Below are 27,095 nucleotides of genomic sequence, written 5' to 3'. Positions count from 1 at the left end.
ACGTTTTAATTTATACTTTATTTTGGAATTTGTTATTTTCATTCCGATAACCTTGATACAAATTTATTCTTTTTAATTTATTTATAAAATTACACATCTAAAATTAATGAGAGTTTTCAAGTAATTTGGATAATTCAACACTAAGATAATTCAACACTAAGATAATTTATGTTCACATATTTAATATTTGAGATTTTTTTATATTTTAATTACTATATTATTTGATATTATTATCATATAATGGAAAAATAGATATTAAATTGCAATAATTAATTAATATAAACGTATTCTTTGACAATCATGCATGTTTATTCATTGCGTATGGAGAAACAATAGTATTATCTAGTGAGAGCATTATTGAACTAATTGTATAATTTTTTTTTTATGGCAATGTTCATTATTTTAATAATATAAATGAATTGTCAAAATATACATATAAAATATACTAAACCAAACAAATTTATGATCTTTTCACGAAAATATATTGACAAAAAAGTAGAATAAATATTAAACAAAAGAATATTTAATCATCAAGCTTGTTTGAAAAGTATCTTTCTCTCCATGCATTTCACAATTTAACGTGTGATTGCTTCTCACTTGCTTTACAAATATTTTTCACTTTCAATTAGTTCAATAAAAACTTAAATTTTCGCGCAGTTTATTAAATATTTTCGTCTATGTTTCCTCTTCTCTTTTTCTTTTCGGCAAAAAGATAGTAGCCTATAGTTCAACTGGAATTCTTATACCTCCACTCTGTGACTAGGGACTGCTGCATCGTGTTGTTCTGAAGTGCTCTCCAACCTGAAGCCCGATTTGGGACCACCTTCATTGCATCCAAACCATGACTATTACGCCCCCCTAAAATTGCTTATGACCTAAAATCTATTAAAAGAAAAATAATTTTATACATAAACATCACCGTATCTTATGTGAGTATAGATTTCATATATATATATATATATACGCACAAAAATATATAAGAAAATGCTACTATGCAGACCTGAAAATCAAAAGGACAACCGTTTTTCAGAACCATTCAAAGTTAAGACCGGCCCAGCAAGGGAATAGGTTCAAGCAGTGAATCAGTGTCGTCCCCAGACATATTACGGGTTCAGTAAAGTTCAACTCAAAGGAGACGCAGCAAGAGGTCCCCAATGCCTTGAAACCTCTACAACGATTACTACTAAGGGCTGACGCCAACTAAATTTTTAGCATAAAATCCTGTGCTGAGTAGGAGGATAAACAGAAAATCTGGATCACAATTCAAGGCTCTGAATAATGGGGATAATAAAATATATGTACTCAAAAAACAACATAATTGTTCCTTTTACAACCATATCCCCTATTTATATAGAACATGACATACAATCAAAACAAGGGGATAGGAAACTCGAAGAGAAAAAATGACAAAAAGGAGACACCAAAATGGCAGGAGACAATATGTAATCCCTAACTATACCCACTTTACAACCCCATGACAATCAAAATCTTGTTATGGAAGATAAAATACACAGGGAAAATGTAACAGTTTCCTACAATTTCAAAGCAAGGTGATAATGGGAAGAGAAGCGAAAAGTCTACCAACCACAAGAAATACATCTAACGGTGGATCTCCCGTCCAATCTCCAAGTCAAAAGGACAAATAATAGTGAAAAGACGAGAGTCTTCAAAGAAGAATAGAAAGGCATGCATTCTGTTCTCTGCCCTAATTCTCCTTTCATATCCACATTTCAAGGTTTTTGCCTTCCTCATCAAGGTGCCAAATCAGGTATTTCGGAAAGGTATAATATGTCTCTAATTGTATATTTTCACTGGCTTCTCGAATGTGTGGCGGTTCTGCAATTACCAAAAAAATGAAAAGTTATACATTTATATACAATATATTGTAATCCTAGGAATCTCGCTCTATGTATTTTTCAAGATTGATCAACCAAGACATTATAAACAGCTTTAAGTCTTGCATTATCACCACTAAGTCATCAGCATTATTAGCTGATATGCATAATAAAAGCAATCACAATCTGAATATGTTTACCTGGCTTGCAGCATATGCCCTTTTAGGAGTAGTGTCTGAGTGTTCCAGGCCCAGGTACTGCTCCCAAGCACCATATACATCTCTTCTCTGGAAGACAGGAATACAAGTTTTTCAGTTTTAATTGACATCCCAGGAAAATTAACAACTCCATAGCTAATACTCAACAAGACAGAAGACTCGGAAAGGAAATGTGACCTGAAAACGGCTGGAGACTATGTCAGAGTCCTCAAGATACTCTGGACGTCCCAATGACAAAAAGGCAAACTTCCACTGGACATTTCAACAAAAGATAAATGATCAGAATAACTTCAGCAATGACGCATGCCTACTTATTGAACAAGGGCAACTTTAACTAATGAATCATCATTCTTGACAATGGATTGAGGAGTATTAACCTGAATACAGGACATACCTTAGAAAACTCCTCATCTGGAACCTGTAACTTTTTTTGAATGCGTGCTTTCACATCTGCTAATGTTTCACCTTCATGAATGACCAAAAAGAATGGTTCTCCGAAATTCTGGACTTGCTGTTGATGTAAGAATTGCAAACATTTAATAATTAGTTAAATACTTATTTCTGTGTTTGTATCTACTTGAAAGGGCTGAAAGTACCACTTGATTCTGAGCAGTCTCCTTTGTGAAATGGTAAACATGAATCAAGCGATCATTGGGCCCAAGATTCTTTTCTTCTTCTGGAATCTGAGATGGAACAAAAACGCACAAATTTAAGCTGCATGAAAACTTGTGGAAAAACTCACCTTTATATCAAAACAAAAACAATAGTGCATGCATGGCAGCCTGAAAAGTAAAATTATATATTATTGCATAAATAACCACTTTCATATAACACGACAAACAGATTTAAAAACAGTTAACTTGTCACTTCCTGATCTAGCCAAGCAGTGTTCAGATTCATATAGTAGATCCTATTATCCAGTTCTAAAGTAACATAGCTAAGTAAGGCTAAAATGGAACAGAGCATAGATTTTTTAAACTAGTACAAGAAACATGGATAGCTAAGAGAGCAAGAGAATAATTTAGTGAAGAGACCTCCTCAGCACGCAGAGTCCAGTACTGGTCATTAATGTTCTCAATCTTCTCATGGAGAGGAAAAATCTGCAAATTTGACAAAGCAGATTGTGGATTAATCATAACGACTGAATATAACTCAAGCTAATTATTTATATTGATGTATCAGAAGTTGCTTATAATTAGTGAGAATCAAGTTCATGCTGCCTATTCAACGAACAACAGAAAACCCCAGGCAATATTCTCAAACCAGGCAAAGATCAAATCAGCTACCAAGATTATTTTCTAACAAAAAATTCTTACATATGATATAGTGAAAAATACAAAATTCCCTACTCAAGCAGTCTCTGCACATTACAATTTCTGAAATGGAAGTGTGGATATGGTTCCGGCACATTATTGCCAACATATAAGAAATTAAAACATGTCAGAGCAGAGAACATTACCTTGTAAATCTTGTGATAGAAAACTTCAAGCAACCTAAGCTCAGCACTTGGATGAGACAACTCTACCTATTATATGATACAAAATATGTCAGACATCGTCTATCTCATGCTGCTATTATCTGACTTTCATTTCAGATGAAGAACTTCAAGGAAACTTGCTTAAAGATAAGGAGTTGAATTGACAGTTTAACTTCAGTAACTCTCATCTTTGTTTTCTGATAGGAACACATTAGGAGTTTCATATTTTCAGAAGGCCTGCAACACCCAACTTGCACCAGCAATGAACTAACCTTTGTTTTAATTTCGTTGAGCACATCTCCAACAGTGCTTTGTTTTGGTAATCTAATATTCAGAATTACAGCCTGAAAAGGATAACATGACATATGTAAATAGTGGACAACTTAAGTTGACAAGAACATAACAAAGTAGAGCATAGAAATATCAGCACCTCATCCTTGGTAGCATGATGGAAGGCAACTTTGAGTGTCTTAAGACACTGCAACTCTGGAAGAGGAATGTCCAACACTTCATAATACAGTATATCAGAAATCTGTCATAAGAAAACCAAAAACGTTATTAGTCCATGAATTACATTAACACATGCTCAAATTGAAACCCCAAAAGGCCAAAAAAAAAAAAAAAGCAAAACACGCTATGCAAATACCTGATTGTAATGGACAAGCATGTCTAGCAAATGATCAACTGATCTATATTTAATGGGGTTGGGCTTCGGTTGCTGTGAGTAGCAATTATGAGGAGTAAGTCTAATTTTTGAGGGGTCATCTAGGCCAAGGCGCTGGGCAACTTTTTCCACAACATCATCGTAAGTGTGATTCTTTGCTCTGTAAATTTATGCAATGGTGACGTACAATTCTAACAAAAAATTCCAAGACAAGTAAAAAGCAAAAATTACTTGGAAACCACAGCCCTGAACAGTCTAGAAGTTGGCACACTCACAATTCTAGGCAAAAGTCATCCTCCTTGGGTCTCTCCAAAGCTCGAAAATGAACAATCTGCAAAAGTGTAACTACATATTAAAAGGAGTACAGAAGTGAAACTACATATTAAAAAAAGTACAAAAGTGCAAAATAACACCATCATAAAGAACCACTTCTAGCCATGGGGTGCCTGCAAAAGCTTTACAGTTATAGAAAATGAAGTAAAAAGGCTCCATAAAGAATGTAGCTAACCCTTAGCACAGGGACTGAAATGAGAAAAATCGAGTAATGGTTCTATATATTAACTTCCCTAGAATTGTCTGAAATGACTTCACTGGGCAAGGTAATGAAAAGAACTCAGATGGATTAATTGATTGAAAATGCTCAAAAGATGTGTATCTGGCAACTAGAAGTCCTTATTTACTTTGGATGCATAATGATCAGGTCATCAGATACACTGCCCCTATTGGTCTGATTATGAGAAGAAAAGGCCTGTTTAAGACAATCTTTAAATAAGTAAAAAGTTCACCTGGCGGTTCTTCACATACTCCAGAAATGAAGGAACATCAGGAAATCGGACAGTCTCTTCACCTTCAGGTGGAGGCTGTTTCTGGAAGCAAATAATATCCCCATCTTCGATCTGAAGGCCAACAGAGCGAGAGGGTGGGTGGATGGGCGTTGGGGCTTGCATAAGTACATAACACACACACACAGAGGGGTAAATTTGAATGATTAAGGTAAAATAGAACAGTAAATACCTGACTAAACCGAAATGAAGCTCTTTTATCAAGGCGCTCACACATAACAGAGGGCTCAAATTTAATTTCCTACAGAAATTGCAAACAAAAGCCATGTTTATGAGATAATTTCTTATGCATCTTCAATTAAAAAATGCAGTGCAGATGGTTTACTGTATGACACGAAATTGTGTGTACTGAAGTCTATAAATGTGCTGAAATTCAGTGACTATACAAACCTCAAAGAGTTCAATCTCCTCATCAGGAGTAAATCCAGCCATTTCATTCAATTTTGCTATGAGCTCAATTGGCTTCCCAGAGCTTTTTACAAAAAGCCTCCCAACATACCTGAAAAATAAGAGAGTAAAGATCAGCCACCAATGCCTTCTTTTCAGAAAATAAATAAAATCAAAATAATAAATAAAAGAAGTACCGAAGCTCTTCTTTCTCAGGATCATAAAGCTTAAAGAACAGCAGTATGTCTTCCTTATTTTTTTCTGGTGGAGGAACTGGATGTAAATCCTGTACGAAGATGACAGCAAAAAGCCACGGAGGCACTTAAAAATCTCTCAATCGTCACATTTACAAGGTAAGCGAACAGGATTAACTGGAATACAATTAAAGATATACCAGTCCATACTCTACTTCCAAAAACAACTTCAGTTCCGCGTTGTGGGCCTTATTTGAAACTTCCCTCAATGCTCCAACCTGCAAAGCATAATTAGGACAAGGTTAAAACTTCAAAGAACGAATAAAGAACACGGATTGATGAAATAGCCAATTATAGCAACTGTCCCAGAGAAATTAATGAAACAATGTAACTAAAGCTAAAGAGACTCTTTAAGCCAAAATAAACTCAAAAACCATCTTCAAAAACATGAAACAAGAAAGTGGGGCATTTGGATAGCGCGCATGGTACACGCTGTGGTCATTCCAAATACAGAGCCTGGCAAATTTACATGTTTCTTTGTTCTATTTTCTGCCATTTCTACAATTTTCCTAATATTCTTTTCATTTACTGATCAAGCTTGCTGAATCCTAAAATGTATTATTTGCATCTACCAAAGTCCCCTCAAGCAATCAGTCTTGGCTCAGGTCTTATGCGAACAGATAAAAAAGTGACATGAAGAAAACTGTTTAAGCTCTTTCATGTCTCCTTCAGATGAAGCTTATATCTTTTCCACAAACCCTCTTCGCCCACTGATCACTGGTGAATGGGCGTTCAGCTTATTTATCCTATATGCTGCATCTGTCTCAACATCTAAAGGTTAATGAACAGAAAATTCATATACTGGCATGAAATATTCTTGGAGAGAACATTATTCCCTCATTATCTAGATAAATGGTAAGGAAAGCAGTAATATATTTACAGTTTGTGCTTCCTCCTGGGGTGTCAACGGCCGGTTTGGACGGTATGTATGGTTCTGTCTCTTTGCCCATATCCAGAAACGCTGAAATTGAACTGGTATACCAAATTCTTTGGCAACCTCCTCCTTCATGAAGCACAACAAGATTAATCACAAATTTACACGAAAGAATGAAAAATGAATAAAAGAAATGCTTCACTTTCTTAAAACTGAAAAAAGAGAATAAACCAAGTATAAAGCATATGTGATGAAAACAAGAAATAAGTATTGATAAACAGAATTATAACTTGGCGACACTACTTGCACAAAATCATGAAATATTTCAATTTCTTATATTAGCACATGATAAACTATAACTGAAGTTGCAATATTGAACAAAATAAGTTCGGAACAAAAAGAAGTGGCCACCAGATAGAAGAACAATTTAATGACCGCACCCGCTAACACATTTGTCTAGACATTGTACATAGAGATGGATGGAAAAGACAAGAGCACATGTGCTTACAAGCAAGGGCAAGCGAGCTCCGCACACACACAATGAGAAGAAAAAACAGAAAGCATTAATAGAATCTAATTTAATTCTACAAAGGCGGAGTCTCAGATAATTAAGGCGAAACTATTTTGTTTAGTACCATCACAACCCACAAATCAACAAAATTACCCACATCAGAGACCAGAGCATATGTGCTTACAAGCGAGGGCACATGTGTCCTACACACACACAAGGAGAAGAAAAAACAAAGCAATAATAGAAAGTAATTCAATTCTACAAAAGCAGAGTGTCAAGTTAATTAACGCGAAACTATTTTGTGTAGTAGCATCACAATGCACAAATCAACAAAATTACACACCTTATTGACCATAAAATGCTACATGCTAGAGGTCCCTGCACACATCTCTTCAGTATTTTTCACCACATAGAAAAGCCTTCTTTTTTACACTTAATCATATGTGACATTGATATTATTCAAGTAAAGGGAAGGATCAAGATAAATTTCATTAAGTTTTTTAGTTCAGCAAAAGGTATAGTTTCTGAAGTCCATCAAATTTATAATAGTGTCCCACGAGCTAACCAATTAGGCCCGCTTGAAAGATGTACGAATAACAACTTCATATTTTTTTTTCGCGTCGAAGTACATGAATCACATAGACACGAACATATCAGTTCCCCTCTGAATATTTACCTTATATGGGTCCGGTCAGTCTTGTTATTCCGATCACAATTCCAATAAGGTATACCTAACCAACATTGATTCCATTCATCCATTCAACAAGTGAATAATTATATAACTGTGCAAATTGCACAAGAAAATGACCTCAAATATAATTATACATGACTATTCAGAACAAATTAGATCGGATGGTTCCACCCTTGTATCAACCCAGGTCCCAAGATGGGAAAGAGATGCATCAGATACAAACCATTTTAGTAACTAGAATTTCCCCACATCAACTTTGCCAAGGGAGCCAAGAATGAAGCTGGTAACAGGGGGTTTTGGGTCATGTTTTAATCCTTTGCCTTGGACAAAGTGATTTTTCTCTAGCAGCTAGCCCCAGTTTGCTGTTGCTAAGCCAGCATCTCCTTTGATAGACTGTCTCACTGCTTGGATAAGTTTACAATTCATTTGAGCATGACCTAATTTCTAGATCTTGTGTAGCAATTGCATTCAGAGAACTTGTGTTACCAAGTTGGTATATTGGCACCCATATTCTCAATGCAGTGCAACCATCCCTCTCATAACTCCACAAAGTGTTGTCTTGGGCCAGCTATATGTATAATCTTTTTCAAGCTTCACACTATCAAGGATAGTCCCAAATATAGACCATAAAGGTGGTGCAAATTCTTATGGACAATCCACTTCATGTAATTTCCATGGAACTTGCAAGGTTTATCAGAAATACAAGCTGAATTAATTTTACTAAACCAGTATATACAGTACAAATTCTTATGGACAATCCCACATCATGTAATTTCCATGGAACTCCACAAGGATTACCAGAAATACAAGCTGGATTATTTTTACTAAACCAGCATATAGAACAACTTTTATTGAACTGAGTAAGCTACCTCCTATTATTATTTCAGACAAAATGGTCTCACATAATTTGAATAATCAAAATAATGAATAAGAATATGGTACCTTGAAAAGGTTAAAAGGCATCTGTTTCTGGATACGGAAGTTACGGACTTTATCATGATCTACAAGATCAAAATATATATCTTTTCCGATCTGTTCCCTCAAATCCTCATCTCGAGCAACCTGGATATGTTAATAAATTGCTTCAGCAATCCATTACAGAAAGCACAATTTGATTTCACACGATATGCCGAACTGATGACGATAACCTTGATAATGGTATAAAGGTGGGCCTGAGCTTTATATCTTCTCTTGTCCTCCTTTTCTTCTTGTTCTTTCTTCAGTCTTATCTGGAGTAAGTAGGGTATATAATGTTTCACGAGTCATGCCAAAGAACTATGCAAACCAATGATTAAGATCGACTCAGTTCAAGATGCATTGCAAACTTACCCGAAGATGTTCCGCAATATCCTTCTCATCCACATCACAGATTATCTTATCCTTGTCACTAACTCGTATATACACAAGCATGTATGCATTTGAGTATTTTGTAAATTTGAAGGGAGTGTTGTTGTAGCCAGGATTTGTCTGTGGCAACTGTAAAAATAAGAGAACATAAGCACACAAACAAAAAAGGAAGTAAGAAAGAAAATCAAAAGGCAGAAATTTCACCTCTTCCTCACCACCATACTGCTCCTCTAATGCTCTCTTCACATCTTCTTTAGTAACCCTCTCATCATCAAACTTGTACCTGCAAATTTTAATCGTAAAACACAAAGCAGGATGCATATGGCTAGTCGAGAAGATACAGCAAGCAAATTATGAAAAATAGATGGAAGGATATTATGTGATTTATTAAGCAACCAAGACTAACCACACAGGTGGACTGTGGGCCTAAGGGTTGGGGGGCCATTACCATGGCTGAAACTTCGAAGATTTCATTTTATTCACACCTAATATCTGAAGTTTATGAAAGTGGGTGCAGTACAAGGGCGGGTGAAACATACCATTGATCAGAAAGTGTCGGCCTGATGAATGCATAATAATGTCCACCATGCACCCCACCACTATGAACCAAAACACTGTAGGAGAGGGAAGTAGCGGAGACAAAAAAAGAAAAAGAAAAAGAAAGAAGAAGAAAAGGTTAGCAGATAAAACCATATGTAGAAAAGTCCTCATTGCTTAATTGCTGCAGGAAAATCAAAGAAGCACGTCTGCCGAATATTGCCACTTTACAACATTATGTTGTCTTTAACAATCAAATTTATCATCCTCATATTAAGGAATCAACATTATGCCATAGCTATCCAGAATCATGAACTACTTACGATCAATATTTCCAGTCTAAAACATCTCATATAAATATACCAAGATCACATGCTTAGGAACTTTTAGAAACACTTGCCAGTTGCCAAAGGTCCATAACCATCAATGGATTAGCGTTTCGTTTCTAACCACACATTTCGAGTTAATAAATATTGGAAACATTTCGGAAACGTTACAGAAATGCTATAGAAAAATTGTAAAATTAAAGAAACATATAAAATAATCATAAAAATAACATTTAAAAATAATAACTTTCCCTTTTTAGTTCAAAAACATCTACTGTAATTTTTATTATGTTTATCTTCAGGTAGTATAATTATATATTTAGAGTTATTATTTGATGTAGTTGCTATTGAAACTAAATAATAATACAGTACTTATTTTTTAAACTATGTATCATAAAAATGTCTTGATTTAGTGTAATATTAGATCTATCATTAAATAAAATACTTATGTGTGATATCACTAATTTATATATTCATAGCTCAAAAAGTATGAGATAAATGTTTCGTTAGAAAATTAGGAAAAATAAACTCTTCTAGAAAACTCAAAGATTTCATGAGAAAATTACGAAAAATGGAGTGTTATGAAGGAAACTAAATAATTGCAAAACCACCATTGATTCTCGTTTCCACAAAATCGAGAATGGAAACTTTTCCATAGTTTCAATGGAAAAGTAAGGAAATTTTAAACCATGTAACCAACAACAGGTAAAAAGGTCCCCGAGTCCGGATTCCAAAAAGAATAAGAATAAGCCTTGACAAGCTACATCAGCAATCATATTGGTTAGCAGCTAAAATAAATCTTCTAAAACCACCTCACTAGTGAGGGCCAGATTAAAAGGAAGCAAAAGCATTATGACACTAACAAAATTAGTTAGTATCAAAAGGCCGTCATCTGCCAACAATAATCCCTGGGCTCAACTAGTAAAAGGCTGGAATGGAGGACACAGTCATTCTATGATGAAAAAACAGTTCTAAACTACCACCTGTTCAAGTCAAGCATTCTAGTAAACAAAAAGAACTCTACACAACAAGATGAGCAATCAGAAGTTAAGACGCTAAGCAAAGCAGGTCTATATATGAGCTTGATTGAGCCAGTAGCACAACCTTCAAACATCTGTACCAAATAAGTGTGAGAGGTCATTCTGATTGATCAACTTATGTGATACAACGATTTTGCTCATGCTTCTGTTCTTTCTAAAATTTTCAATTGAAGAATTTCATAGCTCACTCCCCCATCCCAACCAAACCCTAGTGGAAACACAAATACAAAAGGATAGATATAAAGGCACAAAAAAGGATTGAGGCAAAGAAATATAAGTAAATAGGGCATAGTGACCTGTGAAGCATGTAGAGGTTTCGTACGCTCCTATCTGCTTCTGGCGACAAATACTTCCCATTATCTCTGTCTAGATCAAGTTCCAATGGAAATTCGTACCGATCATTTATCTGCAACCATGAAGCAACTTCTTAACTCTAGAAAAAATCAATAAATCAAAACATTCAGGCTTTTGCTTAAAATCATCAGAAACAACAACCAAAAACTTAAAAGAAAAACATTTTAGATGCCAGCCAGAGTTCCCATAGAAGCTTGTTCTAGAAAGACCCGCTCTGAAAGTGAAGTGTGAAGGAGATGAAAGATGATATAATTCAATCTACCTTGTTATTAAAAACAAAAAACAACATAAAATTGGATAGGGAAAGGTCTTGATAGTAACATCAACAACGCACGTCAGAATATAAGTTGGGACATCACATATTATTCTAATCTAGAGAGGCTTGATTAAACATAACCATCTGAGACGAAAAACAAACAGAAAGAATTAGTGAAAGAAAGACGGGACAAGAGTTCTCTCTTGCAGAAGCAGACACATAAATCTATAACAAAAGTTACTGAGAAGACAATCTCAACAGAAAAACGCAAGAAAGGTCGATCTTCCAAAATAGGCTAAGACTTCATTGCCCCCAGAACAGAGGCAATTTTTCCCTTTAAATTCATAGGTCTAGCAGAAGGTGATCTTGGAAGCAGGGAAAAAGAAAATCTGCTGCTATCCTTGGCTTAAAAAGAAAAACTGGCGATTAAACAAGCAAGAATGCATAACTACTAAAACGCAAGTATCAAACTTTTAGTTTTCTTTCTTTCTCCTTTTTTTTGGGTGTGCGTGTGTGTGTGTGTGGTGGTGGTGTTGATCAGAACTACTTTTAGTTTACTTACATGATTTATACTGATATTTGGCAATGAATGATAGATATAAAGAAAACAGTTTCATGTGCAGGTGCCAAGACAAAGTTAAAACCAAAAACAACAGAAAAGACAACCGAACAATAACCACAACCAATTATATATGAAAGATAAACTAACGTTTTTTTAGCTACTAACCTTGACCATCGTATCTCTCATAAAATCGTACTCAAACCGCTTTAACTGAAGCTGGAGAACTGGAGGAAAGTCAATGAACAAGACACCCTTCTTTGCATCCTAAAAATCAACAAATACTCTTCAAGCAAATTTAAAAGGAGAAACAGACACTGAGATCATATGTTGCATCAATCAATTTATCCATCCAGGACCACAACAGAGAGAAGTAAAAAATCCTGAGGAAAGTCACTAAAGTTTCTTAAATCAGCAGAAAAATATCTGCCACCAGCCCAAAAGTTTGAACTTAACCAGAGCAATCTATGTGGCACAACTGGTCGAAACACCATTCATAATAAGCTTTTCCCTGAAGAGCACAAGAACTAGTACCACCCAGTCCTGTTGCTTCTCAAATAAGTCACAAAACTACGCCAGCCATTAATGCCTTTTCTGTCACGTAGCAAATTGGACAGTTAATCAAGGCCAGAAGTAGCCAAATTTTACACAACTTTTTTTGTGTAATGTAAAGATATAAACCACCTCGACGCTCCCTGCAAGCTTCAGTGTGTCAGAAAGACACTGTAGACCAACATATTATTTACATCTTATTATAGTGATGAAAAGGGAAGGATAAAGAAAAATTATCTAAACTTAAACCGTATGTATATCATTTCAAATGATAAAAAAATCAGTATTGTTTTCCTCGCTAAAATCCAAGGACCACACGTAGCAAGAAATGAGAAGAGCTAGAGACTACAAACATGAAATGAGTAAACTGCATCTCCATAAAAGTATTTGTCATACACTGTGAAAGAATGGGTAACACAAAAGATTCAAAGATCCGTGTTATGAGAAAAGAGCAATTATCTCGTACAGTAGAAGAAAGGACTGGCACCCAAACTGTGTTCAATGAGGTCACTGGTTGATATTCATAATTCATTGAAGTTGGAAGGGGATGCATGCAGATTTGCAACCTCCTCAAAAGTTGGTTGAAAGCAATTATTGAATGGTGGTATCCACCACATGACAGAATTATATTTGCAATAAAAAGAGATTGTAATGCATCAGTTCGACTTCAATTTTAGATGATATGGATTTGCCTTTTTCTTTAGATATTGTTCTCTTTCTCATCTCAAAGCAACTCCCCTAAAAACTGGCCTATATATTAGTTACTGAACAAAAGACCCTCCAAGCTTGTAGATGCCAGAAAGATACTGATGCTGACATAGTCCGTAGCCGATTAACAACTTAAAAAGCGGTAAATCTCCAGTATCAATGTAACTTCCACTGAATGGCCTTCATGACTAAACCAAGATACATTCAATTTTAATTTGTACAGCAACTTTCCGCGGTGGAATGATTATCATAATATATAGTAAATTTAGCCTTCTAAGATTGCTTCAAAATCAACCTGCGCAGAAGTAAAATTGTTTACAACTGCTAAACTAACAGAACCAGTCTGTCATTTGCTAAACTAAGAGAACATCTTTCAGACAGTAAATTGAAGATTGGTTCCATAAGATGCAGGGCAAAGGTCATTTCCATAGAAGTCCAGAGGCTATGCCAATTATTGCAGTATCCATTCACCTAGTCCAGAAATTTACATCAGTGTAATTTCCTGCCATTTCTGATATTTACTAGACTGGCAAACCTAATCATCCACACCAGCTGGCGGTCATAACATAGTGCTCGTACTTCTTTTAGTTTCCATATCAATTTCATTAAGAAAAAACAACTTTCACCAATGTAAGTCTAGAATCATTCAGCTCAACACAGTCTTTTTATCATCATAAACCTTCCAAAGAAAACACAAAATTAATGAAGAGGAATGACATGAGGAACAACATACCTGCAAACCATGTTCTTCAGCATGATATTTGTTATCTCCTTCAAGACGTTCAACTTCCACATACTTATCAAATGAAGCGTAGACATCCTTACAACCTTTTACATCAAGTTGAAGGTCTGCTCACAAGGACATGCGTTTAAATGAATGTATACATCAATGCTAAAGCATCAAGGGCAAGTCTGCAGAACTACTATACCGTAAAATGATTCTTTTCTCGTAGATTTGAAGTCCACATTGATGCATTCTATGTAATTCATATGGTGCCCTTCAAACAACTTCTGTATAGTCCCTTCAACAACTGTTCCCTGTGCCAGATAAGAACTACAGTTAACCAAATTACTTTTTCTTATGGTTGCATCAAAAACAAGAACATTTGAAGAAGCTCATTTTGTCAAGACAGCAACACCTTCATCTTGTCTTCAAGCTTTTCACATAAAACTCTATTAAGTTCTTGAACATCATGTTGCATAAATGAGTCATATGTGTCCCATCCAAATGATTTGGTCAATTCCTTCGTAGCAACACTCGTATCATGATACTGGAGCTTATAAAATAAACTCTGCAGTGCCAAAGGGATGCTTCCTGTGGGGTTATCATTCTCTGTTGTTGGCATGTGATATACAGCCTGATATAACATTTCTAAAGTGAGGCTTCTTCATGCTTCCTTAGCCATAGTTCATATACCAAACAGATTAATATCTGAACAAGATAATTCACAAGAATATATTGTGACCTTTCTGAAGTAAGGAATATGGTACAAAGTTTGGAGCAAAGAGTTCATGTAGCAAGTTGCTCCCTGGTTCTTAAGTCCAACGTAGCCCGTCTCCTTCTTTGAGTCATATGTCCAGTAATCAATGACCTTACGTACAGCAACATCAGCTTCAACAACGCAAGTGTCATTCACAAGGTATCCTTTGTTGGGGTCATAAAGCTCACTGAGGGGCATGAAAGATGTGAAGCCCCAATCGCTCTCCCTTTGATTGAACTGGTGCTGTGTGTCTGAAAAGGGTCATTGAATTACAACAATCATAATTCAGGTAATGCTGTATCTGGGAGGCGGAAAATAAATAGATGTGATGTTTCCCAATTTAATAAACAAACTAATCATTCAGCCTGAAACTCAAGCATTATCATGACCAAGTCATCAACTAAGAAGATTATTCTGCGGTCTTTGCAGTCAGAAGTCCAACCCCAGCTGGGAGTCCACATTAGAATCTCAGTTTTAATGAACCAAAACCAAGACAACCATTTTTTCAAAAACACCATAAAAGTTCCACAGAGGAAATTATCATAGAACTCCGAGATCTTTATCTATTTTCTTTTCATTTTGTTGGTTGGGGGCAGTTGTGGTTGGTTCAATACATTTTCATGATAACAACCAATTACATATAATAAATAATAAATGTCCTGGAAATGGGTGTCAAACACAAACCTTTGTACCCGTGTGGTCCGATAGGGGCATTGGTGCATAGATGCATAGTGTGTGAATGTAAGAAATCAGAAGCAGCACAGTTCCAGGGTGTACCTTTTTTCATTGTATATTTGCTATTGATTTGATTGACTACAGCCAAGCTAAACTGTGCATATCTACTCCAGCCATATGGCAAGCTAGATGAATCAGCCACATCTAAATACATTGACAAGTAGTCCACATTATTGCCCTTCGGAAAAATAAGCACCCGCCTGCAGAAATAGATGCAACGTAAAAGGGAAACTCGTCACTTTCCATAAAGCACGGTCATGTAAAACAGAAATCTACAAAATCTAGATTTCGTGTAATGTATGGTGATATGAAGAAATAGTTCATCTTTTAATTAGTCCTAACTAACATAATAAATTTCACCGACTAACATAAAACCAAATTTACATCTTTCAAATTACCATTTATAACCCCCAACAACGAACACATCAGAATAGAGCTTCTTCATATTCAACCGCGAAAAGTTCTCGATTGTCCATGTGAAACGTGACGCTTGGGGCTCGTCACTTGCCTGGTTCTCAACAGTTCCAGCATTGTCTGCTGACGCTACTAAGAAATTGACAAGACTATCAAAATGTACCACATATAACAAAACCTCGGGAATTGATAGAAATTATAAAGTGCCATACTAAAATCCAACCAAATAAATGACATGAATAAACAACAATCAACAACCAAAAGTTATGAATCAAGATAGTACTTTCATACACACGCATGCATCTATCTACAAAGTAAACAACAAAAAATTTCAAGTCGCCCAGAGAGAGGAGCACCTTCCATTGGCTGAGGCCCTTCAACTAAAGGCTGAGGGCCTTCGACTAAATCCGAGTGCGGCACCAGCATCTCTTCATCTTCCTGTTGCTACAGTTTCAGGAGCCAAGAGAAACAAACTGAAATTAGTTTGATCCAGTAAAACCACAACTTTCCTTCACAAATTTAAATATTCAATCTATTCACTTGCATTCAATTAACAAACTTTTCAGGAAATCAAATTGAATTAAGTAACTTAAACCTCCATTTAGTTCATGTAAAACCCTAGTCGATCACAACCATTGAATCTCCACTCAGAAACACACGCAAATAGACAACGAAATTCCCCCGGACAACACACGAAGTAACAAATTTGAAACCAAATTGAGTTGTGCATGCATATTTACAGACACAAACAAACGGGAAAGCGAAAATGAGCATGTACGGGGGAGATGGGAGAGGAGGAAGATAGTGGAGTTACATCCAACGGCTGAGGAGTCATCATCGTCATGGCTGGAGATTACTGTCGCCCGATCGATAAATCACAGAAGAATTAATGTAACTTGGAAAGAGGAAGAGAGAGAAAGAGAAGCAGAAGGAGGAGGGAAGAGAGAGAGACGCATAAAAGCTTCTGGGTTTTCTCCCGAGTGTTGGTACTCGACGGGGGATATGCTGGGGATTATTACCAAAGTTGCAGGTTAATTAGGGGTTAGGAAATAGTGAAAAGGGAGATAAAAGCCTGTAGACGAGTGCACCTCCAATGTTCTACTATATCCAACTAATAACCGACACGTAGGAAAAAGTCAAACTTTGACGAAGATATGAGCCTATAAGGTTGTACGATGTAAAGAAAGACTAGGGAGGAACGCATCTGATTAACCGACATTTGTTTAATGTTTTTCGGACGCTTCCTCTCTTTTTACTTTTCACTTTTTTGATTCTAGGGGATTACTATGTTTTTCCCACCTTGGAATTCAGCACTCTTATCGTCGTAGAGAAATTGTAAAAACATTAAGGATTATTGTAATTTCGAATTTCAACGTTGACAACTATCATTCTATTTGGAGTGGGGGGTGACTTATGACATTTCATTTTCCCTTTATCACATTCCATGTACGTATTTGGGGTGGGGGATTGGACTTCAAACAACGTTGCATAGCCTATTTTGATTCTCAAATAATTTTATAGTATAATTTGATCATCAGATTATTATTTTCTTTTTTTATGTTTTTAGTCTTTTTGTTAATAAAATTATTTTAAAATTAATAAAAAATTTTACAAAATGAAAAAAATGGCTCCATACACTGATTTTTTCTATTTTTAAAGAGAGAAAAAACAACAAAATAAAATAAAATTTAAGCAACAAATTTTTTATATAATATTAACTTTATTTTTTTATTTATTTTATCTTTTTTTTAATTTTTTTAATCTATAAATAAAATAAATATCAACACCATAAAAATGAATTGGCGAAAAGAGACCCCAATGGTCTAAAATGAAGCCCAAAAAAATACAAAGCCCCCAGACCCAAGAAGGCCCAGTTTTGGTAAGGGCCCAAAATGCCCCAAAAAGTCCAATCCGAGTAGAGCCTCTATGAAATCCGACAGGGACACCTTCAAAAAATAAATTGGCCAAAAGAAGTTTAATAGATCCAAATTCGAGAGGGCCCAGAAAAGTTTCATAGGCCCACAAAAACGTTTAGAGAATTGAAATCCCCAAAGTCAAAGCTCATTCATGTAGCATCGCCCACATGTGGCCTAGATGGTATCCACATAGGACATCTAGAAGCAGACTATAGTTATACAATAACCAACAACCATCTCAGAGACATATATCACCTCCAGTCAGAAGTAACATATAAACCTAAAAGTTTGAACTCCAACTGGAACAAGCCCAGACCCAAGAAGGCCCAGTTTTGGTAAGGGCCCAAAATGCCCCAAAAAGTCCAATCCGAGTAGAGCCTCTATGAAATCCGACAGGGACACCTTCAAAAAATAAATTGGCCAAAAGAAGTTTAATAGATCCAAATTCGAGAGGGCCCAGAAAAGTTTCATAGGCCCACAAAAACGTTTAGAGAATTGAAATCCCCAAAGTCAAAGCTCATTCATGTAGCATCGCCCACATGTGGCCTAGATGGTATCCACATAGGACATCTAGAAGCAGACTATAGTTATACAATAACCAACAACCATCTCAGAGACATATATCACCTCCAGTCAGAAGTAACATATAAACCTAAAAGTTTGAACTCCAACTGGAACAAGGCTCCTCAACCACCTCCCTGAAATTCCGAGAAGACATCCTTATTCCTAAAGGATAACTTCATCCACAAGGGGCTTCAATTGTCCTCGAGAATCACGGTTCTCCAACCGTCAAGAGATAATTTTCTTCCCAATTCTAGTAAATCCTCCAACCACTAGGGACTCTCCGCCAAATCTGTGGGGATTCGAGTTTTATCAAATCACTTTGAGATTGTGCTCTCCAAAATTTGTAATTGGTCGTCTATAAATAGCTTGATAGCTCCCCTAGCGGGAGCAGTTTTTTACACATATTACAAATTTCACCTTAATGCTACTACTGCTAGAAAAAAATATAAATTTTACCGATGAATAATTACTTTAGCCAAAAAAAAAAAATTGTGAAATACAAATAAATCACAATTTCACAACGATCATTGGTTGTTATTTCTGCAAGTGTAGTCACATTTGACCATGGCTAAAAACCATAACAAATATTGATTAATTATGGTAAAAATTTAAATCTTTATTTTAATTTTATTTACCATAATTAATAATATCGATTTTACCATAATTTTTAAACCATGATCATAAATAATAAAAGTCAATTTTTTTTAATGTACCTTTGCTGAAAGAAACTAACCTTCATACTTTGGACTCTTTCTTTATATCTTCTAACATTTGTTTCATTGCTTCCACCAGCCACCCACCCCCCGGACCCGAGCACCACATTTTTTATTTACATCAGAATATAATGCATACGGTATTATAAATACAATAAGATAAATATGATAACAACCAATATCACGAAGACAAAAAAATAAATATTATAGTGCCAATACTTCGCTTTACAACATTTTGTTAAGATTATGTAGAAAGTTTGTTGTTTAAATGCATTTTTTCCACTGTCTTTTGAAGTTTGAAGAAAAATGAAAAAAATAAATGCATTGAACCTAAACTTAAAAAATTACCACAAAACTAGACAAAAAATTAGCTATTTCCTACCCTTTAAATGAAGCATTTATTAACTTTAACGATTTTGTAAATAGAAGGACTAAACACTACAAAAAAAAAAAAAACAACAAATTTAAGTCGTTTGAAAACCAAAATGCATAAATGATTTTATCTAGAAACCAAAATCGTATTTTTCCATATTTGGGTTCACTATATCCATGAAGACTTTACATTAAATGAAATCAACGTTAAAGTATTGTTATTACTCATACTTAAGTGTGTAGTTTAAATTCATCCTAAACAAGTTCAAATTTTATCGATATTACAACAGCCCATGCGGCTCAACTAGGTATAATTTCATTTTTTCCCATAATTCGTGGATGTATATGTTGCATTCTTGCTCAAAACCAACATAATCAACACATCCAGGCAAGTTCGGTAGTACACAAGTCTGCATACACTAAGCCAAAGAGAGTTATTGTTTATCTATTTGACATATAGTTAAGGATTCCAAATCATATCATGAGCAACTATTTCTGGAAATCGCTTGGTTGCTTTATTACGAGAACGGGACATTTCGCGTGGTGAGTCACATAATCACTAACACTTCCCATGAAAGCCCTACACAAGAAAACATGTTAATTGATCAGATTTTGAATTTCTTTGCAAGAACATTTATCAAGAAAGACAACAATACATATCAACCATTTCTGTAGGAACCTGTGCTAAACCTTGATGATGTCTATGAAAAGACAAGAACAAAACAGAAAACTGGCTCTTGCAATATTCTGTAAATCTGTTTCATTCATCACCCAAGAATGTGGGCCGATCGTTCTTGTCAAGTGGTAGTTGCAAAGAAATGAATGTTACTTACATGTAAAGCATTATGATTATATGCTTAATCGCGCCAGAGATTAATTGGTTCATAATTAGGGGTTTTGAACGATTCACATAGCATTTAAAATAAGTAATGAATTTTCCGTCACACTTAAATCTATGCAGAGGTCATATATAGACCCATTTAGTATGACATGCTACGAAAGTATGATAAAAGATCTGACTAGACCATTTAAAACGTGCAAATTTGCAATATTATTACCTCTTGATCTTTCCAAGCCCACGGCTACCTATAGCGATGAGATCAATCTGCATTTGCTCCGCAACATCGCATATCATCTCCTTAGGATCTCCTTCCAGAATACATGTTTTTGCTTTAACCTACATTAATGTTCGATGGTACGGAAAAAACATTCATAAACTCAAATTTCGAGCAAGCGTGCCTCAAAATTGAAGACCTGGCAACGGTTACTACCTACAGATATATCAAATAAGCACAATTACATTAATTTTTCCATGTCCGTTTGATTAAATGAGCGCGTTTTAGCTTATGGTGTCTTGCATTCTTGATTTACCAAATATAAAGATCGATCAAGTCTCTATGATGAGCTCTAACTACAGGATTTAAGGAAATGGAAAAGTAGTACTGACCATTCTTTGAGCACACATGTGCAGTGCCTGAGTGAGCATTGCGGATGCAGTTTCTTCTTGAGCTTTGTTCACGGATTGTATGACCGAGGTTGTCGGAAACACGGCTGGAAACAATTCAAAACCATATATATAAAAATTAAACAGTCATTGAATTAATCACCCAAATGCACTTGTTCCAACTCTGTATATGGATCCAAATTGAAAATTAATACACGCTAATTGAACCTTATACAGCCATCTGAGTGTATGTGTTTATATATATATACAAACACATACATATACGCAGAGAGAGAGGGAGAGGGAGTAAATTGGTAAGCACCCTGCATTCCAGGAAAGACGTAGTGAGGAAAAGGCTCCATGACATGTATTAAGGTGAGCATATTCATAGTATTGTTGGAATTGGAGTCATCATGATGGTAGTGTGTCTGTGTCTCTGTAGCCACTATTCCAGGTGAAAACAGATTATTCAGAACCCAATGCAGAGCGTAGAAACTCTCATCGCTCTCGTCCATCGCCACCATCACCCTCATCTTCTCCTCAGCCAGTGCCGGCCCCCCACTCACTGCTGCAACCCGGCTGCTATCGGCCATTCTTAATTAGTTTCCTTTTTCACCACACCACGTTGATTGACTATACATATATGTCCAATTCTTATATACGGCCGGGGCCGGGGTTGATAAGAATGGTTGCAGAATTCGGGAGAACATGAATGATCAAGAAAAACCTAGGTACGTGGCGGCCCGGGGCTTCTCCTTGCAGACAGCTGGCGCCGCCTTGTTTAATGTATATCCTAATCCCAGACTTCCTCAGGATGCTCAATCTGTAATAAGCTATAACAACTGTAATTCTTGCTGCTGCTGCTTTCAGTGATTTTACAATAATCAGTTCAAGGACATTTACAACACATTTAAATAATAACTAGTTGGATTTAGTAACAACATATTTTCTGTTTTCAAACTATAGAGATTTTATGGTAACTTTAACATAAAATCATTAGTTTGATATATAGATCGAAATTTGATTTATCAATTCTGACCGTTTTACTTTTTAAATTTTATTTTAATATTCATATCATGTTTACGAAAATTATGTTTATTTATTTTTCTAAAAAATATAAGATCGATATGTGAATAAGCAGATACCCCTATAAATAAAAAATTAGCAAATTGTGTTTTAAAAAAGAAGCAAATTATCCCATACTAATAATTTTGAGGTTTTGATAGAAAAATAATTTATTTTATTTTTCAAAACACAGGAGTTTAATTTACTATTTATTTTTATAAAAAATTTGTTAATTTCTCATATCACGTAGTAGTAAATTGCATGATATATAGATCCAATGATATCGCCGTTGTGAAATTAAAAATACAAAATTGATATAATAACTAACTTATTCAACTTTTTAATTTTTTTCTTTGCTTTTAATATAATGGATTGATTGTTATACAATATATATTGTTTACTTATAAAATATTTAATAACATAAAAATATATTTATTATATATAGAGGACGGCTAGTTAAATAAAAGGAGTCCAACTTCATCAAATTCCCAAGGAGCTCAATATTTACAATGACTTGATTTATTTTTTCTACACAGTGAAGATGCGACTATAGACCAGTTGTGCATTCCCGGCCCAGAAGTGGTTGATGATAATGATACATCAATCAGTGCGCTTTCTTGGCGGCTTCACCACCAAAACTGGACATTTTGCATGGTGGGCGCAGTAGTCGCTCACACTCCCCAGAAACGCCCTGACCATCAGAACAATCAATACTCAATCCGGTTTTCAATTCATCAATCAATCAATCAAAGAGAAGAAATTAATGATGATATATGCGTACCTCTTGATTTGACCTAGTCCACGACTGCCCACAACCAGAAGATTGATGTCCATCTCTTCTACAGCCCGGCAAATCTTGTCTTTGGGATCACCCTCCAGAATCAGCGTTTTAGCATTCAACTGCAGCAATTTCCCAAACCGCACTTCAGTATATATGTATATATACCTCGACCGAAATGAAAACTGGAAGCTAACATACCGATAATTTATCCCGGCAGATTTCGAAGGCACGGGACAGAATTCTTGCGGCGTTCTGTTCTTGCTCCTTGCGTCCATAATCCACCACTGATCCGCAATTTCATCAAAGGGAAAGCAAAAACAAACAAATACACTGCTTTTTCGGTGTAATTGAACAACGAAACTAACCGTGTCCGCCGTGGAAGGCGTAGCGCGCCAACGACTCCACCACATGGACGATTGTGACCACCGGCCTCGAGGACTCCGGTGCGGCCGCCTCAGTTGCTGGTGAGCGTTTCAAGATTTTGTCGAGCACCCATTGAAGAGCGTGGAAGCTCTCGTCACTGTCGTCGATAGCCACCAAAACATTCATCGCCTTCTCCACCTCCGCCGCCGTGCTGCCTGATGAACCAGTAGTGGCGCCCTCCATGGATTGTTGGCTTAACGTGAACGTGGTAATTGATGGCTAGGCACCGCTGGCTTCTTGTTTTAATTTGTGCAATTTATGTGCGTATGTTTTGGGAAATGGACAAAATAGGCAGAATTTGTATTTTTGTATCGCACGTCAAATATTATGAAGTGTAGATAATGTCTGGAATTAAGACAAAAGGATAAATGTAATAAGAAATAAATCAAAAGCAGTGCTACATGATTATAAATTCTATTGGACTTGGATAGGATAATAGCACAATTTCTTTTCTAGAATTAGAATTTGTATGAGTAGAATAATTGGTAATTTGACCAATTGTATATTTTTAACGTGAGTAAGTTTTTTGTTATTGTGATTTTCTGATAATTAAATAAGAAAAAGATTTTTTTTTTCATGATCAGCTTTTTTTTTTTTTATCTAAATACTTTCTGGTGTCCCTGAAATTAACATATTGGTTTACGAGGCCATAGAAAAAAAAAAATTCAGACAGAAGACCCGCGAACAATCCGAAAGAAGCAGGACAACCTAACTTGGTCAAGAGCCCAAGCAGCAGGCAACCCATATAGCAATCCACATAAGACCAACTACGTACCTTGGCCACCTCATTCGAAAATGCGGATAAACTTCAACCGCCAAAGTGTAGGACACTTATGGCAATGGAACAGGGGAAGTACCAAAGCTCATTCTTATCTCAGCATCAACCACCTGCCCGATAAGGACGGAGGCCCCGCTTACGTGAAAGTATTTTGCTTTATCTGCTTAGACCTTGAGTTCTACACTCAATCACACTTATGCACACTGTCAATTTCTATTGATATCTGCATTTTGCAGGCTCCAAACCACAAAACTTGCAAAAAGCCCAATGTTTTAGTGCAAATCACCGGACTTGGAACTTTTTTTTTGTATCATCTTCATATATAATTACCAATTATTTTAATATATTTCTTAATGAAAATACGCTCCTAGGACTATATTTTATATTTAAGTAGTTAATATAAAGATTCTATTATTGATAAAACGAATATATTAGTTATATATTTGAAGTAAGATATAATGATAAAATGTTGCTAATATCACAATTTATTTTTGATTGGTTTCAAGAGATGTAAACCCAAATAGTTGAGTCGTATCTAGGATGAAAACTTCAAAATAAATTGTGATATTAATTAGTTGAGTTTTTGTAGGCATCCGACGACTAGAAATTGATAATTAAATTTATATAATCTGGATAATAAAATGAAAAAAGAAATAAAAATTAAAGATGATACATTGAGGATGAGGGGTGATGTGCCCGATGGGGTGAGTATCGATCGGTGCTGTCCGTCTTTGCATGCTGAAACAGACGGGTGTGTTTGTTATTGCATGCAGGACAAGTGTACTGTCCACCCCACTTCTCTTTTATTACAACATCTTTCATTTTTACTCTAGTTTCTAATTAATTATATAAATTCGTATTTGTGCATACAAAATATTTTATTGTAAAATAAAATGTTGCCAACTCTCTAGAGTTCACGAGGAGACGCATATATCATCAAAATCAGGCAGTTTTGAGTACTGTAGCTTGCGTGAGTCGTCTGTATGGAACAAACCATGGCGGAGACGAGTGCGGTGGCGGAGGTGGGGTTGGCGACGGCGCGGAAGAAGATGAAGGTGTTGGTGCCGGTGGATGAAAGCGATGGGAGTTTCTATGCGCTGAGGTGGGCGCTTGACCACCTCTTCATCAGCAATGAACCACAAGATGAGCAGGAGCCTAACACGATTACGTTAGTGAATGTTCAGCCAGTTTTCCAGCCCTTCATCTACCCGGCGGGACCAGTGGTGTACGCAACTCCGGCGGTGATTGATTCAGTGAAGAAAGCGCAAGAGCAAAATGCTGCCAACATACTCGCCCGAGCCCTGAGCATCTGCAAGGACAAGAAGGTGAAGGCGGAAACGCTGATTCTTGAGGGAGACCCGAAGGATAGGATCTGTCAAGCTGCGGAACAATTGCAAGTTGATCTTGTAGTTGTGGGCAGCCGGGGACTGGGCACCATCAAAAGGTACTCTACATATGTGCACGTGTTGTAATTGTCTGGTAGTGATAAATCAATCACTGATTCACGTGTTGGTGCGTGCAGGGCATTGCTGGGAAGCGTTAGCAACTACTGCGCCCACCACGCTCATTGCCCGGTTCTCATCGTCAAGCCTCCGCCAAAACTGCCTCATGAGTAACCTCAATATGGAAAATTCTTATCCAAATTACGGTCGGATCCAACTAAGTACACAACAACATGGATTAGTCATGTGATCACTCCTCCTGAATCTAGATCAAGTCCTGATCTATTTGGATTAGAATTAATTTCCCAAGTAGCTATCCCTCTCCTCTCCAGTATTATAATTGGCGGTGTGGGTCTCTGTAAATTTGGTGTTTTACGAGAAATGATGAGGTTAATGTAGTACTATTAATTGCTTTGCTGTATTTAGTTTTCAGTTTCTCGGGCACGACCCATATTTAATGGGTCAAGTGATATGAATTAAGTACGTTGTTGGTCTTTAGAAGATCATCAATCAAACATTTTGTGATAAGAATAAATCATATTTTTAATAATAAAGTTTGATCAGTATATTATATTCTTTTTATCTTTGTATTTAAAGAATATACAATTGAAGCGTTTTCATTATTATAAACTAATATTTACGTGCACTTAAATGGACCGGATGATAAAAACTTTAGAAGTAATAAACATAAAAATAGATCTTAAAATTTGAAATATTGATCATTTGAAAGAAAATTTAATTATAATACTATACATATATAAAGATGTGGTTGATATTTTAAAGTTTAATACTGTAATATCATATATCGTCATTTATGAGTGGTAAGACATTTTTACATAAATTTATTCTTTTTATTATTTTTTTAAAGTCTAAAGGATGATTGCAATAAGATTTTCTTGTAAATTATAAAATTATTTTTGAGAATTTCATAAATAATAGGGTAGGATATCTATTGTATAGGCCTCAATTGAAAGTATTGACTGAATAATAACGTTTGAGAATAATTCTGGATTAGATTTATTTTGAGCTTTTTTTTTGAAAAAAACAGAAAACAAAAGAATGTATTAATATTTAACTTTTAATTATAAAAATTTAAAGTTGATATAATTTTATTAGAATATTTCATCAAAATATATTAAAAAATGACGAGTCCATCAAAAACTTAAAGCATGTTATTAATTAATTTTTTGTCTTAATGTAATATAATATGTGGGTATGTAGTGCCAATTTGGGTGGATAACTTTCAAATTTTCTCATTAACTTTAAAAGTTAAATCAATTTTGGCTACAATTAATATTTCTATAGTTAATCATAAAATTATAAAGCAAAGTTTATAATCACTTTTCCCAATATTAATGAGTATTATAATACTATAGTGGTATCTTAATAATCCTATTTACCTAATTTCAAAATTTGAGCTAGAGGATAATATTCCCTAAATTGAATGCTCATATAAATATTTTTAATGAAAGAAAATTACATCGAGTTTTTTTGAAGTTATGTTTAATTATATAAATATTTTTTTATTATTTATA

The 27,095-nt window shown here is 35.4% G+C and overlaps 4 protein-coding genes across 10 annotated transcripts; 1 reads left to right on the top strand and 3 right to left on the bottom strand.

Moving 5' to 3' along the window:
* LOC105173951 (ubiquitin carboxyl-terminal hydrolase 12) lies at positions 1,263-17,065 on the bottom strand. 7 transcript variants are annotated; one of them, XM_020697742.1, is made up of 32 exons: positions 16,877-17,064; positions 16,419-16,506; positions 16,047-16,194; positions 15,691-15,848; positions 14,899-15,164; positions 14,572-14,790; positions 14,362-14,470; positions 14,166-14,281; positions 12,341-12,439; positions 11,300-11,409; positions 9,640-9,714; positions 9,305-9,383; positions 9,083-9,229; positions 8,902-8,982; positions 8,696-8,815; positions 6,558-6,680; positions 5,818-5,895; positions 5,621-5,709; positions 5,427-5,535; positions 5,209-5,277; positions 4,980-5,090; positions 4,470-4,525; positions 4,177-4,354; positions 3,961-4,062; positions 3,803-3,874; positions 3,513-3,578; positions 3,088-3,153; positions 2,653-2,736; positions 2,448-2,564; positions 2,231-2,305; positions 2,036-2,122; positions 1,263-1,836 (listed from the first exon to the last, which is right to left on the bottom strand). In XM_020697742.1, exons 1-32 carry the CDS (start codon positions 16,904-16,906, stop codon positions 1,795-1,797), a joined length of 3,369 nt encoding a protein of 1,122 aa, XP_020553401.1. In that variant the 5' UTR covers positions 16,907-17,064; the 3' UTR covers positions 1,263-1,794. The 7 variants fall into 7 exon arrangements, with proteins under 7 accessions (XP_020553401.1, XP_011094186.1, XP_020553402.1 ...); XM_011095884.2 differs by having other exon boundaries at positions 2,650-2,736; positions 16,047-16,182; XM_020697743.1 differs by having other exon boundaries at positions 16,047-16,182.
* LOC105173950 (universal stress protein YxiE-like) lies at positions 19,974-21,740 on the bottom strand. The gene is made up of 4 exons (XM_011095880.2): positions 21,394-21,740; positions 21,075-21,178; positions 20,686-20,804; positions 19,974-20,207 (listed from the first exon to the last, which is right to left on the bottom strand). Exons 1-4 carry the CDS (start codon positions 21,662-21,664, stop codon positions 20,117-20,119), a joined length of 585 nt encoding a protein of 194 aa, XP_011094182.1. The 5' UTR covers positions 21,665-21,740; the 3' UTR covers positions 19,974-20,116.
* LOC105173949 (universal stress protein YxiE-like) lies at positions 22,593-23,613 on the bottom strand. The gene is made up of 4 exons (XM_011095879.2): positions 23,283-23,613; positions 23,116-23,201; positions 22,918-23,036; positions 22,593-22,827 (listed from the first exon to the last, which is right to left on the bottom strand). Exons 1-4 carry the CDS (start codon positions 23,521-23,523, stop codon positions 22,737-22,739), a joined length of 537 nt encoding a protein of 178 aa, XP_011094181.1. The 5' UTR covers positions 23,524-23,613; the 3' UTR covers positions 22,593-22,736.
* Positions 24,970-25,979, top strand: LOC105173948 (universal stress protein A-like protein). The gene is made up of 2 exons (XM_011095878.2): positions 24,970-25,562; positions 25,641-25,979. The coding sequence occupies exons 1-2, from the start codon at positions 25,102-25,104 to the stop codon at positions 25,732-25,734; spliced, it is 555 nt and encodes a 184-aa protein (XP_011094180.1). The 5' UTR covers positions 24,970-25,101; the 3' UTR covers positions 25,735-25,979.

This window comes from Sesamum indicum, linkage group LG11, assembly GCF_000512975.1.
Source record: "Sesamum indicum cultivar Zhongzhi No. 13 linkage group LG11, S_indicum_v1.0, whole genome shotgun sequence".
In the NCBI taxonomy this organism is placed as follows: domain Eukaryota; kingdom Viridiplantae; phylum Streptophyta; class Magnoliopsida; order Lamiales; family Pedaliaceae; genus Sesamum; species Sesamum indicum.
Note: the sequence above shows the minus strand (reverse complement) of the source record. Positions and strands in the feature narration are given on the sequence as shown.